The 15,802-nt window shown below is 42.6% G+C and overlaps 1 protein-coding gene across 3 annotated transcripts in view; it reads right to left on the reverse strand.

Annotated features, from left to right (window-relative positions):
• Positions 1 to 259: 259 nt before the first annotated feature.
• Positions 260 to 15,802, reverse strand: part of tpst1l (tyrosylprotein sulfotransferase 1, like) — a 33,320-nt gene continuing 17,777 nt past the window's right edge. For 2 of the 3 annotated variants that reach the window (XM_029701759.1, XM_029701761.1), the window contains exons 3-7: positions 3,246 to 3,931; positions 2,915 to 3,073; positions 2,505 to 2,758; positions 1,352 to 1,553; positions 260 to 922 (exon numbers count right to left, since the gene is read on the reverse strand). In XM_029701759.1, coding sequence (XP_029557619.1) covers positions 890 to 922; positions 1,352 to 1,553; positions 2,505 to 2,758; positions 2,915 to 3,073; positions 3,246 to 3,659 — 1,062 coding nt within the window. In that variant the 5' untranslated portion in view covers positions 3,660 to 3,931 and the 3' untranslated portion in view covers positions 260 to 889. Of the gene's footprint in view, positions 923 to 1,351; positions 1,554 to 2,504; positions 2,759 to 2,914; positions 3,074 to 3,245; positions 3,932 to 15,101; positions 15,155 to 15,233; positions 15,557 to 15,802 lie in introns of those variants that run through there. The other variant, XM_029701760.1, reaches the window with a different exon arrangement.

Genomic DNA, 15,802 nt, shown 5'->3' on the forward strand with positions numbered 1-15,802 from the left:
CTTTCCCTGGCTAGATTTTATTGTGTTGCGTTACTTGCGTACATTAATCATAGTGCCCTGTATCGAGTTTGAGGTGATAAGATTCTGCTTCTTTAAAAAAAAAAAAATTATATACACATTTACAACATACAGTGCTTTACCGGCAGTACGGGAAAAAAGAATCACCATAAAACACTTAAAGATTAACCTTAGGCTGATTTTGGTGGGTACTGTAAGTCCTTAGCAAAGAAACCTGAAATAAATGCTTACAGACAAATACTTGCTATATAGTGATTTGCCTTATTTATTTTCACTAAACAAGCTACAAACTCTAATACTGAATGAATGCTCCAACAAAATAATTTATTAAGAAAATAAACATGACATCTTGAAAAATATAAATGTATGCCTACTTACACACACATATATACTCTCGCAGATCTTTCCGAAAACATGTTCACAGATTTTGGATGAGTGACAGGAAGTTAATAAGAAACATATAGAAATGGATTCAGGTTCAACAATTGTGGTACAAATTCACATTACACTGCCACACTATTTGTACATGGAGGGCTCTGTGGAGGGAGAGGAGGCAGAGTTTCAGACAGGGGACTTTCCTGAGAATGAGTCAAGGGAAGAGGCACCGGAGTTCCCACACAGTGGCATCCACTGTCCCACAGAATTGTGGAGCAATAAACTGATCCATATTTGATGCCCTCATTCCACTCAAATAACACAACATAGGCTAACAATCAGTGGCCTATGCAAAAACACAGATGCAGTTTAGAATCCTCTTTAGTGGGGTTGATGGTGGGCTGAGAGCCAATGGGAAAGGAGCACGGAATGTGGAACTGGAGAGGGTTCTATAATGTCCAAAGTGCCTTGTGTTTACCTCCTCCTCCTTTTCCACCTAACTGGGATGTGGGGTTTCTGTTCTCTGAAGCTGAGGAGAGGAAAATCATCATCATCAGTCTTTAAGGAAGAGCACATGCAGATATGAAAATATGTGCATGACACAGGTGGCTCCTTAGTAGGGGAGGACGGGATCATCGTAATGGCTGGAACGGAATTAATGGATTGGTATCAAACAAAGACATGGTTTCCATGTGTTTGATACCATTCCACTTACTCCATTCCAGCCATTATGAGCAGTCCTTCCCTCACCAGTCTCCTGTTGTGCAGGAGTATATTACTTATTTATGATCACTGAGCATTGGGGTTCTGTATTTCCAGCATCACGAGGATATGCATGTTGCCCTTCCTATCAGACTTTCCATCTGTATGCGTCTCCCTTTCTCCTTTACAATGATACTGTCCATAAGAATAAAAATATGAAAGGATGTAAATTCTGATATGGGGAGTCAGGTCTCACCAGTGTGTAGTTGTTGGGGGGTATGATGGGGTCTGGCCGGGCGTAGTCTGGGGGGTTTGCCAGAGGGTCGTAGCCGAGGCGGGCAAGCATGGGGGCGATGTCATCCATCTCACGCAGCACATCAGAGGGGATGTGACCCACCCACTTAGACAGGGCGTCTGTGTTTACAGGGTTCACGACCTGGTCTGTGGACCGCTCCACTCTACAGGGGGAGATCAGACAGATATAAAATTCGTGTCTGTGCGTTTGTGTGAGACTTGATTCTCCACCTGACTTCAACCTACAAGGGTCTAGACTAATTCCAATGCGTGTGTGCGCGCGCGCATCCATTTTTGTCCTAGCTTTGAGAGGTGTATATGGTTGTGACAAGATGTAATGATTGCATAAGACAGAAGTATTATATAAAGCAGCTCACTGACTACCACAGCTGGCTTCACATTATGTCTCATCATCCCTCTTCTAAACCTTCCATTAAACCCTCATACAGCTCCAGACCTGGCTTCAAATGCTATTTGAACTCATTTAAAATACTTTATCTGGGATTGTTTGAGCAGAATAGTCAAAAAGGTGAAAAGAAAACCCTGTCCATCTGGCACGCCAGGCAAACAAGAGCAGACACTAAAAGTATTTGAACATGTCAAATAGTATTTTAACCCAGGTCTGTACTGCACCGCACAGCTGGAAAAACCAGACTGACTGTGACTGATCCCTGTACGCTTCATAGTAGTAATAGATATGGCTGACCTGGTGAACAATGAGCATTGTCAGTGTCCACTTATTCTATCACACGGAAAGGGAGGAGAACTACCTATTCTTCAGGCATCTCTTTATTATACCATAACGCATCAAACGTCTGGTATGCAATCACCAGAAGATGAGACAAGCGGGTGAGGTGTGTGTGTGTGTGTGTGTAATTGAGCAGGGAATTTCTGTATGTGTCTGTGTGTATTTATTGAGGCAGTGTGTAAGTGAGAGAGAGAGAGGTGTGAAGACAGACTGTAATGTGTGAATCCTGTGTAAGGAGTAATACTAAGTACACCTGTGAGCCATAATCTTCTACAGCAAAGGTTAAAGGGGAAAGGAAATAATGATTCTTAGGAGGGTGCTTGTCATGCATGTACAAAAAGACAAACTCGCTCTCTCTTCCGCTCACTTGGACAGCGACACTCCACCGGCCTTGCCAATGAGGTCTTCGTGGTGTAGCACGGCCGGGTCCCATGGCAACCCCAGGAAGCTCAGCAGCTTCCTCATCTCTTCCTCTGGGTGCAGTACCAGCTGCTCGTAGCGCACAGGCAGACAGCTGCCCTCAGGCGCCCTCTGGCACTGGGAGTACATGCCCTCCACCGCACGGCTCCACTTAGTTAGACAGTCCTTGTAACTAGTCAGGTCAAAACCAGAGATGGTCACCTGCAAGAAGAGAGAAGGGAGGGAGAAGGAGTCTGTGTTAAAGATAGAAAAATATAGAGAAGAGAGTGAAGTGTCTGGAGAGCAAGGAAGAATGGAAGATCATCAGACCACATCATGCAGAGGGAACCCCCTCCCCAACCCCACAGCAGTTGCTACCTTGCGTGAGATCATGGAGTGGACGGTAGCCCTTCCATCCCGTAGCATGAGAACAAACTTGGCCTGGGGGAAAATACGGGCCAGGTAGGACAGAGACTTCAGAGCAAATGGATCCTTGTTACAGAGCCTGGCTGCTGGCTCCCCATGACCAATTATTACCTGGTGGAAGAAAATCAATCAAGCAATGAATCCAGCCGCAAAGCTATAGAAAATGGTGCAGTTACAATTGAATTACACTGCAGCATTCCAGCCTAGGCAACCCTTCCTATGTTTCAGGATTACCTGATGTAAAGTGAGAAGACAAACAGGAGAGACAAACACCATGGCTAACCTCCAGTAAGAACGCCCGCACTGCTGAGTCCAACACCTGGTCAGTGACCCCGGCCTCGTCCAGTCTGACCCGCTCTCTGGCCGAGCGACTCCAGGTGGCACGCATGGCAAGGAGACGCGGGATAACCCGTGTCTCCTCCCCGCAACGCACTGCATTGTGGGCATCCAGCATGGCCCGCATCAGCGTGGTGCCGCTCCGAGGGAACCCACCAATGAAAATGAGGGGTGTGTCCTCGCCATAGTAAATGGGAGATGCTTGGCTCTGATTGGTGGAGCCCAGGTGGGCATCTGCCCAGGTATGGCGGTGGGCGTGGTCAGGGGGAGGGCAGTCGATGCCACTCAGGCCCAGGTAGAGGAGAGAGGCGGAGCAGAGGAGAGCACAGCCCAATAACATGCTCACCTTCTGTCCCCTCATGGTCAGTTAGACTGGAGGTTTATGGGCTGTGGACTGGAGTTAAGAGTAGGAGCTTGGGGTATGATTTGGTATAAAAATCTGTGGGTTGAGACCTAGAGGGTTGAGAAAGGGGCAAGGGAGAGTGACTGAGGCCTTCGGGTAGAAAATAACGTAGTGAGGAACGTAGAGACCCGTCGTCGCTGGCGGTCTAGGACCCCCCCAGGTGGCTCTAAGAGGGGTCCTTTCCAGCTGGGCGCCAGCCCTGTACATATCCTTGATCCACCATACTGGACCTGCAAAACACACGTCAACAATACCCTGAGGAAAGGCTTATTTTTGTTTTTAATTTATATTATTTCTTCTGGTGACAACATACAAAACACGCTATGTTATTACATAATTAATACGCATCACATTTTGAAACAATTTCAGAACAATTGTAGCTTCCTGCATGTGTCCTGTCATTGAACTCCCCAACGAATGACTGAACTAGCTGCCCAAGAGACACAGAAGAGAGTGTCCGGTTGGATTTCTGCAACATTCATATTCCACATCCTGCATTTGGAGAGCCACTAACTACACGGTAACGCTGCCTTCTCGTAAATGTCATCAACTCAATGCTCTCCCTTTCTTCTCACCCCACTCAGTTTATTTCTTTCCTCTATCCCTCATTGTCACACTCATGTAAAGCCACTAACTGCTACTGTTCCATGTTTTCCTACAGTGACAGCTTGCTCAGCCACACTACAATGCAAAGCAATTTGTTTAAGATCCTATGAGTCACTACTAAACTGAATCAAAAGCCTGCCGAATGCCAATCCTCACATGCTGCAACAATCAGTTATATTTACTCTGCTAGCTAGTTTAAGGCTACAAAGAGTTTACACAGTGTTAACGCCAAGTTTTGCACCCAAACATTTACAGACTGTGTAGCCTAATTTATACATTGTTCATTCCCTTCTGAAAGGCCTAGGTACAAATGCTTTGTACAGTACATGTGGTCTCTGTATTAGCTAAGTACTTCAAAGTAACTGTCCAGTGTTAAGATTTCTATGAAATATAATTAATTCCACATTTCTTAAATTACAGTGCATCTGGAAAGTATTCAGACCCCTTTCCGTTACAGCATTATTCTAAAATGGATTCAATACATTTCCCCCCCTAGTCAATCTTCCCACAACACCCCATAATGACAACATAAAAAACAGGTTTAGACATTTTGGCAAATGAATAAAAAAATACAAATATCACATTTACATAAGTATTCAGACCCTTTACTTAGTACTTTGTTAAAGTACCTTTGGCAGCGGTTACAGCCCTGATTCTTGTTGAATATGACGTTACAAGAGGGATATCAACAGAGAGAAACTCCCCAAATACAGGTGTGTCACCTGTATTTGGGGAGTTTCTCCCATCCTTCTCTGTTGATATCCCTCTAGAGGTGTGGAGGCAGTGCTTTGGCAAAGTGGGTGTGGTTATATCCTGCCTGGATGGCCCTGTCCGGGGGTAACGTCGGACGGGGCCACGGTGTTCCCGACCCCCCCCCCCGTTTCAGCTTCCAGTATCTATTCTGCAATAGTCTATGTGCCGGGGGGCTAGGGTCAGTCTGTCCTATCTGGTGTCCTGTGGGAACTTAAGTATGCTCCCTCTCCCACTCTACCTCAATGCTCAGCTATGAAAAGCCAATTGACATTTACTCCTGAGGTGCTGAACTGTTGCACCCTCTACAACCACTGATTATTATTTGACCCTGCTGCTCCTTATCTATCAATGTTTGATCATCTCAAAGTACTCTTATAAATCTCCACCCGGCACAGCCTGAAGAGGACTGGCCACCCCTCAAGAGTGTGGTTCCTCTCCAGGTTTCTTCCTAGTGCTGGATTCAGGGTAAACTTTGAACATTGAGATATTAGAGAATGATAGATCAGACGCATAGTGTATAAGGAGTGAAAGAGACTGAGTTTTATGCCAGGAGGTAATGGGTCTCCGTAGAAAGACAGATGGCTTTGGAATGTGTTAGGTGGACGGGAGGAGATCACAGGATTGCTATAGGGGAAGCGGATGGACATCTGTGGATTAGGCAAAGGAGGGGTTGAGGTCAGATCCCTGAAGGGAGTAATACGGGTTTACATCCCATTACCCTCTTCCTGTTGAACCATAAGTTGTAAGGATTGGAGAGAAGGAGGGGTGTCTAAAGTGGACACAGACAGACAGACAGACATGAGAACATGTCTTTGTCTGAATACAGCTGTGTCAACCCTTTGGGAAGAATTAAACTTGGTTAAGCTTCTCTAGTGTCCGTGAGTTATTTACTCTGACAAATTAGAACCTAACACTATTTTTTTTTAACACACCTTTTTACTCCCAAATTTCGTGATTAATCTTTTCTCATCGCTGCAACTCCCCAAAGGGCTCGGGAGAGGCGAAGGTCAAGTCATGAGTCCTCCGAATTAAGCCGCCTAGCCGCGCTTCTTTATACCCTCCCGCTTAATCCGGAAGCCAGCTGCGACAATGTGTCAGAAAACACCAGTCTCAACATCAACAGTGAAGAGGCGACTCCGGGATGCTGGCCTTCTAGGCAGAGTTGCAAAGAAAAAGCCCTATCTCAGACTGGCCAATAAAAAAAAAAATAGAATTAAGATGGGCAAAAGAACAGACACTGGACAGAAGAACTCTACCTAGAAGGCCAGCATCCCAGGGTTGCCTCTTCACTGTTGATGTTGAGACTGGTCTTTTGTGTGTACTATTTAATGAAGCTGCCAGTTGAGGACTGGCATCTGTTTTTCAAACTACACACTAATTTACTTGTCCTCTTGCTCAGTTGTGCACCGGGGCCTCCCACTCTATTCTGGATAGAGTAAGTTTGCTCTGTTCTGTGAAGGGTGTGGTACACTGCATTGTAACGAGAGCTTCAGTTTCTTGACATTTTCTTGCATGGAATAACCTTCATTTCTCAAAACAAGAATAGACTGATGAGTTTCAGAAGAAATGTCTTTGTTTCTGGACATTTTCAGCCTGTAATCGAACCCACAAATGCTGATGCTCCAGATACTGAACTAGTCTAAAGAAGGCCAGTTTTATTGCTTCTTTAAAATCAGCACAACAGTTTCCTACTGTGCTAACAATTGCAAAAGGGTTTTCTAATGATCAAGTAGCCTTTTAAAATGATAAACTTAGATTAGCTAACAACGTGCCATTGGAACACATTTACATTTAAGTCATTTAGCAGACACTCTTATCCAGAGCGACTTACAAATTGGTGCATTCACCTTATGATATCCAGTGGAACAACCACTTTACAACACAGGAGTGATGGTTGCTGATAATGGGCCGCAGTACACCTATGAAGATATTCTATACATTTTTTTTTTAATCTGCCATTTCCAGCTCCAATAGTCATTTACAACATTAACAATGTCTACACTGCATTTCTGATCAATTTGATGTTATTTTAATGGAAAAAGTGCTTTTCTTTCAAAAACAAGGACATTTCGAAAGTGACCCCAAACTTTTGAAAGGCAGTGTAACACCGCTCACGTCGCAGACATACAAAGGGTTAATATGTCCACAGTGAGTCACTAACAGTGGTTTCAATGTTTTTAAATGGTTTCTGAAGGACAGGGAAAGAAAAGTGAAAGGAAATACTTAATGGTGTTGAATGACTTGTGTCCTGACTTTGTTGAGGCCTGATCAACCTCAATAGAAATGATCGAGACAGGTAGGATTTCATTATAATATGAAGGAGAGACAGTCTGTAGTCTATTTTACCGTTACCTTATGGGATACCATTATTTCCTCAGAGTTATCAATCTAAGTTGATTGATTATTCTAATTAGTTTATTTTTTATTTAACATGCAATGTTTTTTTTATCATGATGTGAATCATGTGTTCAAAGGGGAAATTCCCTGGCCCTTTGGTAAATACACAAATGTATTTTGTTCAGTCTGCATTTAGAAGGAAAAATATTATGTTAATAAGGGTTGACAGTTACTCCAAATGGATTGGGATACGTGTATTGCTGATTTCATTTTTGTTTCGATACAAAATTTCACCAGATTGGGTCTGCTGGATTGTTGGGATTCACCCTTGGGTTAGGGTACTAACTCCCTGATCTGGTAACTCTTCGGAGAGGTCACCAGTAAAATAAGGGAGTATGAAAACATTTTGAAAATGGTTTCAACAATAACAGTATGTTGTTATACTCTGACATTTGTCTTAGAGATACTGGTATTAAGAAAATTGAGAATGTAATAATTTATCATATGGTGAATGGATGGTCCAGATTCAGAAGTGTCTTAAACTGATTGTTTTGCTCTGTTCGCTCTCAAGTTATGTCAAATGTGACATCAGATGGTGTCTTAATGCATGGAACGGATCATTTGACCACGAACAGTGTGTGAACCTCAAAACCCTCCCTAACCGGCTGAAGAAAGAGCGACAAAGGCTTTCAATATGACAGTGACTTAACACTCCTATTTGTGAGCTGAGTCCGAGCCATCAACCTGGGGACGGGCGGCAGGAGTGCACCATGAGTCCTGAGACCGCACATGGAGTGAGCATGGAGAGAGATCTCATTCAAACGTCTCTCATGCTCCTGTTGTACTGGTGGGAGACAGAATGGTGGCGGCGGCTCAGTTTAGAGACTCGGGTATTTGGAAAAAACAGAACAATTTCTTTGGATATTGAAATCGGAACATTATCAAGGGCCATCAAATGTGACAGGCAAGAGTTACATATGTGCCGTTGGGAAGATTAACTGTAACGCTATCTGAAGAAGAACCAATGAAGACACGCTGGAAGGATAAGTGCCGGGGGTGGGGCAACCGTGCCCATAATTGTTTAGTTGGGGTGTCAGGTTTATTGAGGAGTAATGCACACAGTGAAAATCATGGTAATTTAGACTAAGAATGCATTGAGATACCGATGCTTCATTACTATGCCACTCGCGACAGGAAAACCGGGACAAATGGGGGTTGTAAAGAGAAGAGCTATTACCTGTAATAAAAAGTTCCTGTTTCTAAATGCAGTCATTAACCAGTATTTTCACAGCCGGATAAAAAACGTACCCGATTTAATCTGGTTATTACTCCTGCCCAGAAACTAGAATATGGATATAATTATTTGATTTGGATAGAAAAGACCCTAAAGTTTCTAAAACTGTTTGAATGGTGTCGGTGAGTATAACAGAACTCATATGGCAGGCCAAAACCTGAGAAGATTCTATATGGGAAGTGCCCTGTCTGACCATTTCTTGTCCTTCTATAGCCTCTTTATCGAAAATAGAGGATCTCTGCTGTAACGTGACATTTTCTAAGGCTCCCATAGGCTCTCAGAAGGCGCCAGAACGTGGAATGATAACGCTGCAGTCCCTGGGCGAAAAACAGTAGGGGTTTTGGAAAGTGGTCGTTCTGAGAACAATGACACTGGTGCGCGCGTGCATGTGAAGACTCCATTTTCTATTTTCAGTGTTTGAACGAAAACAACGACTCCCGGTTGGAATATTATCGCTATTTTAAACAGTGTTTGACATGCTTCGAAGTACGGTAATGGAATATTTTGACATTTTTTGTCACGATACGCGCCGGCGCGTCACCCTTCGGATAGTGTCTTGAACGCAAGAACAAAACGCAGCTATTTGGATACAACTATGGATTATTTGGAACCAAAACAACATTGGGTGTTGAAGTAGAAGTCCTGGGAGTGCATTCTGACGAAGAACAGCAAAGGTAATCCAATTTTTCTTATAGTAAATCTGAGTTTGGTGAGTGCCAAACTTGGTGGGTGTCAAAATAGCTAGTCATGATGGCCGGGCGATCTACTCAGAATATTGCAAAATGTGCTTTCACCGAAAAGCTATTTTAAAATCGGACACCGCGTATGCATAAAGGACTTCTGTATCTATAATTCTTAAAATAATTTATGTTTTTTGTGAACGTTTATCGTGAGTAATTTAGTAAATTCACCGGAAGTTTTCTGTGGGTATTGTTAGTTCTGAACATCACATGCTAATGTAAAAAGCTGGTTTTTGATATAAATATGAACTTGATTGAACAAAACATGCATGTATTGTATAACATAATGTCCTAGGATTGTCATCTGATGAAGATCATCAAAGGTTAGTGCTGCATTTAGCTGTGGTTTTGGTTTTTGTGACATTATATGCTAGCTTGAAAAATGGGTGTGTGATTATTTCTGGCTGGGTACTCGCCTGACAATCTAATGCTTTGCTTTCGTTGTAAAGCCTTTTTGAAATCGGACAAAGTGGTTAGATAAAGGAGAGTCTTGTCTTTAAAATGGTGTAAAATAGTCATATGTTTGAAAAATGGAAGTTTTTGGATTTTTGAGGAATTTGTAATTCGCGCCACGCCTATCATTGGATATTGGAGCAGGTGTTCTGCTAACGGAACATCTAGATGTAAGAGGTTAAGGACAAGTGTATCTTTAAAATGGCGTAAAATAGTTGTATGTTTGAGAAATTTGAATTATGAGATTGTTGTTTTGAATTTGACGCCCTGATATTTCACTGGCTGTTGATAGTGTGTACCGCGGGTGGGACGCTAGCGTCCCACGTAGCCCATAGAAGTTAAAGCCAACAAGAGCGCCAGATCGAATCCACCATTTCCATTGTTGGATTACAATTAAACAGTCAAGTCAATGTTAATCTCCGCTGGAGTTCTATGGATGGATTGGCTAGATCTGTACAACCAGTCAGGAGCCCTCAACCACAAATATAGCAAGGCCCATTTGAATGCAGGACTTCAACAGTGTGTGACCATAGGGATGGGATTAGCAAAGCTATGTGAAAATGCAGATTGTCGAAAAACAGTACAGAACTGCCCTACATGTGTGTGTTAGAGATTGCTGGGTATGTGATAGCTCAGAATGTGTGTGTTGGATTATTCCACGATTCTCTGCTATCGGACACTGAGCTCCAGGATGTTAACCTACAGTGGCAAGAAAAAGTAGGTGAACCCTTTGAAATTACCTGGATTTCTGCATAAATTGGTCATCAAATTTGATCTGATCTTCATCTAATTCACAACAATAGACAAACAGTGTGCTTAAACAAATAACATGTGAACCCCTAGGCTAATGACTTCTCCAAAAGCTAATTGGAGTCCAAACAATGAGATGAGATTGGAAATGTTGGTTAGAGCTGCCTTGGCCTATTTTTATATATATATAATAATAAATACAAATAAAAAAAAAAAACTCAGCAAATTTGAGTTTACTATTCACAAGAAGCATTGCCTGATGTGAACCATGCATCAAACAAAAGATCTCAGAAGACCTAAGATTAAGAATTGTTGACTTGCATAAAGCTGTAAAGGGTTACATAAGTATCTCTAAAAGCCTTGATGTTCATCAGTCAGCAGTAAGACAAATGGTCTATAAATGGAGAAAGTTCAGCACTGTTGCTGCTTTCCCTAGGAGTGGCTGTCCTGCAAAGTTGACTGCAAGAGCACAGCGCAGAATGCTCAATGAGGTTAAGAAGAATCATAGTGTCAGCTAAAGACTTACAGAAATCTCTGGAACATGCTAACATCTCTGTTGACGAGTCCACAATACATAAAATACTAAACAAGAATGGTGTTCATGAGAGGACACCACACGGAAGAAGCCACTGCTGTCCAAAAAAAAACATTTCTACACGTCTGAGGTTTGCAAAAGTGCACCTGGATGTTCCACAGCGCTACTGTCAAAATATTCTGTGGACAGATGAAACTACAATTGAGTTGTTTGGAAGGAACACACAACACTGTGTGGAGAGAAAAAAAGGCACAGCACACCAACATCAAAACCTAATCCGAACTGTAAAGTATGGTGGAGGGAGCATCATGGTTTGGGGCTGCTTTGCTACCTCAGGGCCTGGACAGCTTGCTATCCCAAGTTTATCAAGACATTTTGCAGGAGAATGTTAGGCTATCTGTCCGCCAATTGAAGCTCAATAGAAGTTGGGTGATGCAACAGGACAATGACCCAAAACACAGAAGTAAATCAGCAACAGAATGGCTTCAACAGAAGAAAATAAGCCATCTGGAGTGGCCCAGTAAGAGTCCTGACCTCAACCCGATTGAGATGCTGTGGCATGACATCAAGAGAGCAGTTCACATCAGACAGCCCAAGAATATTGCTGAACTGACACAGTTTTGTAAAGAGGAATGGTCCAAAATTCCTTCTGACCATTGTGCAGGTCTGATCCGCAACTACAGAAAACATTTGGTTGAGGTTATTGCTGTCAAAGGTGGGTCAACCAGTTATTAAATCCAAGGGTTCACATACTTTCTCCATCCTGCACTGTGAATGTTTACACAGTATGTTCAATAAAGACATGAAAACGTATAATTGTTTGTGTTAGTTTAAGCAGACCGTGTTTGGCTATTGTTGTGGCCTAGATGAAGATCAGATAAAATTTGATGATCAATTTATGCAGAAATCCAGGTATTTCCAAAGGGTTCACATACTTTTTCTTGTCACTGTAAATGACAGAACAGACCAGGCAGAATCACCAGTGAACATCTGGTCGTGATTGGACACTATTTAATTACCCTTCAGACGAGCTTCAACGCCATACAACTCTCCTTCCGTGGCCTCCAACTGCGACCTGTACGCTCTCGTTGGCTGGCCCTTGCTTCATACTCGTCGCCAATCCCACTGGCTCCAGGTCTTCTACAAGACCCTGCTAGGTAAAGTTCCCCCTTATCTAAGCTCGCTGGTCACCATTGCAGCACCCACCTGTAGCACGCGCTCCAGCAGGTATATCTCTCTGGTCACCCCCAAAGCCAATTCCTCCTTCGGCCGCCTCTCCTTCCAGTTCTCTGCTGCCAAATGACTGGAACGAACTACAAAAATCTCTAAAAACTGGAAACACATCTCCCTCACTAGCTTTAAGCACCAGCTGTCAGAGCAGCTCACAGATTATTGCACCTGTACGTAGCCCATCTATAATTTAGCCCAAACAACTACCTCTTCCCCTACTGTATTTATTTTGCTCCTTTGCACCCCATTATTTCTATTTCTACTTCTACTTTGCACTTTCTTCCACTGCAAATCTACCATTCCAGTGTTTTACTTGCTATATTGTATTTACTTCGCCACCATGGCCTTTTTTGGTTTTACCTCATTTGCTCACTTTGTATATAGACTTATTTTTCTACTATATTATTGACTTTGTTTGTTTTACTCCATGTGTAACTCTGTTGTATGTGTCAAACTGCTTGCTTTATCTTGGCCAGGTTGCAATTGTAAATGAGAACTTGTTCTCAACTTGCCTACCTGGTTAAATAATGGTGAAATAAAAATAAATAAAATGAGGGGTAGGGTGAAGTTAACTGCTTTTAGAAACAAGTATTTACACACTAGCGTTGATAGTAATTAGCTTGCAAAAAAAAAACACAATCGTCAGCCAAAATTACATTTCAACTTAATCTGCCGATTGCCCGTAGGGTTGGTCCTTATGCAGGGGGGGGTGGGTTGAGAAAAAAAAAATGAATAGAACGTAAAACAGACTTAGCAAATCTGGGTCTGTTGTAGACCCACTTCCTCTCTGCTTACCTCATGTCAAAAATGAAAGTCCTGCACATGCACAAAAAGCAAGAACTTTGTGGGGAACTTTTATTTTGACATGAGGTAAGCAGAGGAACTTTGCCTAAACATCAGACTGTTACAATGGTTACACCATGAATATCAGTCTGAAAGAATTCACAAAACAAAAAAAAACAAAAAGAGGCAATTGCATTTACTTTAAGGAATTAGGATACCTAGTCAGTTGCACAACTAAGTAAGCATTTCACTGTCAAGTCTACACCAGTAGTATTCTGCACATGTGAGCAATAACATTTTATTTGAATGTATTCAACCGAAATTTGTCTACCACATTTCACCCAACCCCTCTGAATCAGAGAGATTGTTGTTGGGGGTTAACTGACTTCCTCAAGGGCAGAACGGCAGAATGTTCCATTTGCCGGCTCGGCGATTCAAACCAGCAACCTTTTGATTACTGGCCCAACGCTCTTAAAACCGCTAGGCTACCTGCTGCCCCATGTACTGGTTGTATATTTAGTTGGTCCTTTTGGCATTTACATCATTTAGCAGACGCTCTTATCCAGAGCGACTTACAAAATTGGTGCATTCACCTTATGATATCCAGTGGAACAACCACTTTACAATAGTACATCTATATATATATTTTTTTTTTTGGGGGGGGGGTTAGAAGGATTACTTAATCCTATCCCAGGTATTCCTTAAAGAGGTGGGGTTTCAAGTGACTCCGGAAGGTGGTGATTGACTCCGCTGTCCTGGCGTCGTGAGGGAGCTTGTTCCACCATTGGGGTGCCAGAGCAGCGAACAGTTATGACCGGGCTGAGCGGGAACTGTGCTTCCGCAGAGGTAGGGAGGCGAGCAGGCCAGAGGTGGATGAACGCAGTGCCCTTCTTTGGGTGTAGGGACTGATCAGAGCAGTAGGAGGTGGAGAAAGGGTATCCACGGGAAGGCGTTTACCCTACTTTTTGTGGTGCTGGTAGGTTCTGTCCCTTGTATTTTCAATCAGAGGCATTGCTTGTGATGCACAATATGTAAACAATAGTCGAATTTAGTCCACCAAAGCCCTCAGCTGGAAGGGGTTTGCTGGTCTGTTAGGCACTATTGTGCAAGTGTTTGTCACGTGTGAATTGCATTAGTATTTAAATTAAAAACTGGAAACACAAACAATATATATTTACACAAACTAGCATACTGAATGTCTGATTGATGGGGATATTTGTCTCACATTCCTGCCTCCAAAAGGACCAACCACATAGACAACCAGTGATGCATCATTTTATTCAACATTCTGGTTTGTAGAGGTCATGAGAGGAATCTTCCCTGATCTGAAAGCTAATTTCTGCCCGACATATAATTATTTGCAATTCAATGGTGGGTCTTCAGGCTAAGAGAAACTGAACTGACCTTGCTGGAGGAACTACAACAAACCAATGTTGGGAAATTGTTTAAATATACTTTCCATTAGATGATACATTCCAAGCCTACATTCAAGCCTACATTCAATCGACATAGTACATTTAAATTGTTTTTAACATTTTTTGACAAGCTAATTTCCAAAAATCAGCTAGGGTTATGTAAGCTAGCTAGGCCAGCGGTCCACACTGAAAAAATAAAAAAACAGCACCTCCGGCGAACAGGGGTGTAGACATTCGTTCAAACAGCTGCATTCCGTTTTTTTAATTAAAATGGGAGACAATTTTGCAACTAAAACGAGTGACAAATTCAGGTAGGACCCTCCCCGTTTCGTTCAGTTTGCTTCCCTTTAAGAAACGTTTTGCAACAGAATCGGCCTAATTAATACACCCCTGGTTAATCAACAGTATTGCTACCTCCAGTGAATTTTGAAAACCCAGGAAGCGCAATTGGTAGTAGTTTTGTATACACAAAACTTCACGGAATCTTATGTGAATATCACTCACCTTAACTGCCGAGAATCAGTCTCTGAAAAAGAAAGGTCCGTTGTACTGTGCAACTGCAAATAGAGGAAACTGTCAACTTCTCAACACAAGCCGCTCAAACAAGATACATTGTGTAATTTAAACGAATTTAACCATGGTGTTGTCTTGTCACCAGTCTGAAGTTCTGCCGTCTCTACTGTCGTAAAACACAACCTAAGTAGAGTAATTCAGCATTCTTAAAATAAACGCCTGAACGGTGTTTATTTCTTTCTGGTCCTGACGAGAGAAAATAACTATCGAGGAGGTTCTCTTTTGCACTGTTCAACCAATCGCGTAAACGTGGAGGAGGAGTTAAGATGGAGTTTTGCCTTTGTTAATGGATGTTAACGTCCAAAAGTAACATCACATGCTCTCTTTCCATTCCTCCTAAATACCGGATGCAATCGTTTGACTCCACTGACGGTGTACGTGACAGTTGCTATAAAGGCAGTCCCACAGCTAGAATAATGAGACAGATATTTCACCGGATGTATAAGTGTGAAGCATCCGGTTTGAGGCTTCCACTCAGCACCAAATATGGTGATGAGAGGAAGCCCAGTGGACGGCAGTGGGAGAAGAGATGGATTTTGTCTGACATTATGCAATTCTTTCCACCAATTAAACTTTTGGTCTCAATACAGTTTTCCGTTCCCAAAACGACAACCTGTTCCGAATAGAGTGGA

This window comes from Salmo trutta, chromosome 19, assembly GCF_901001165.1.
Source record: "Salmo trutta chromosome 19, fSalTru1.1, whole genome shotgun sequence".
Lineage (NCBI taxonomy): Eukaryota > Metazoa > Chordata > Actinopteri > Salmoniformes > Salmonidae > Salmo > Salmo trutta.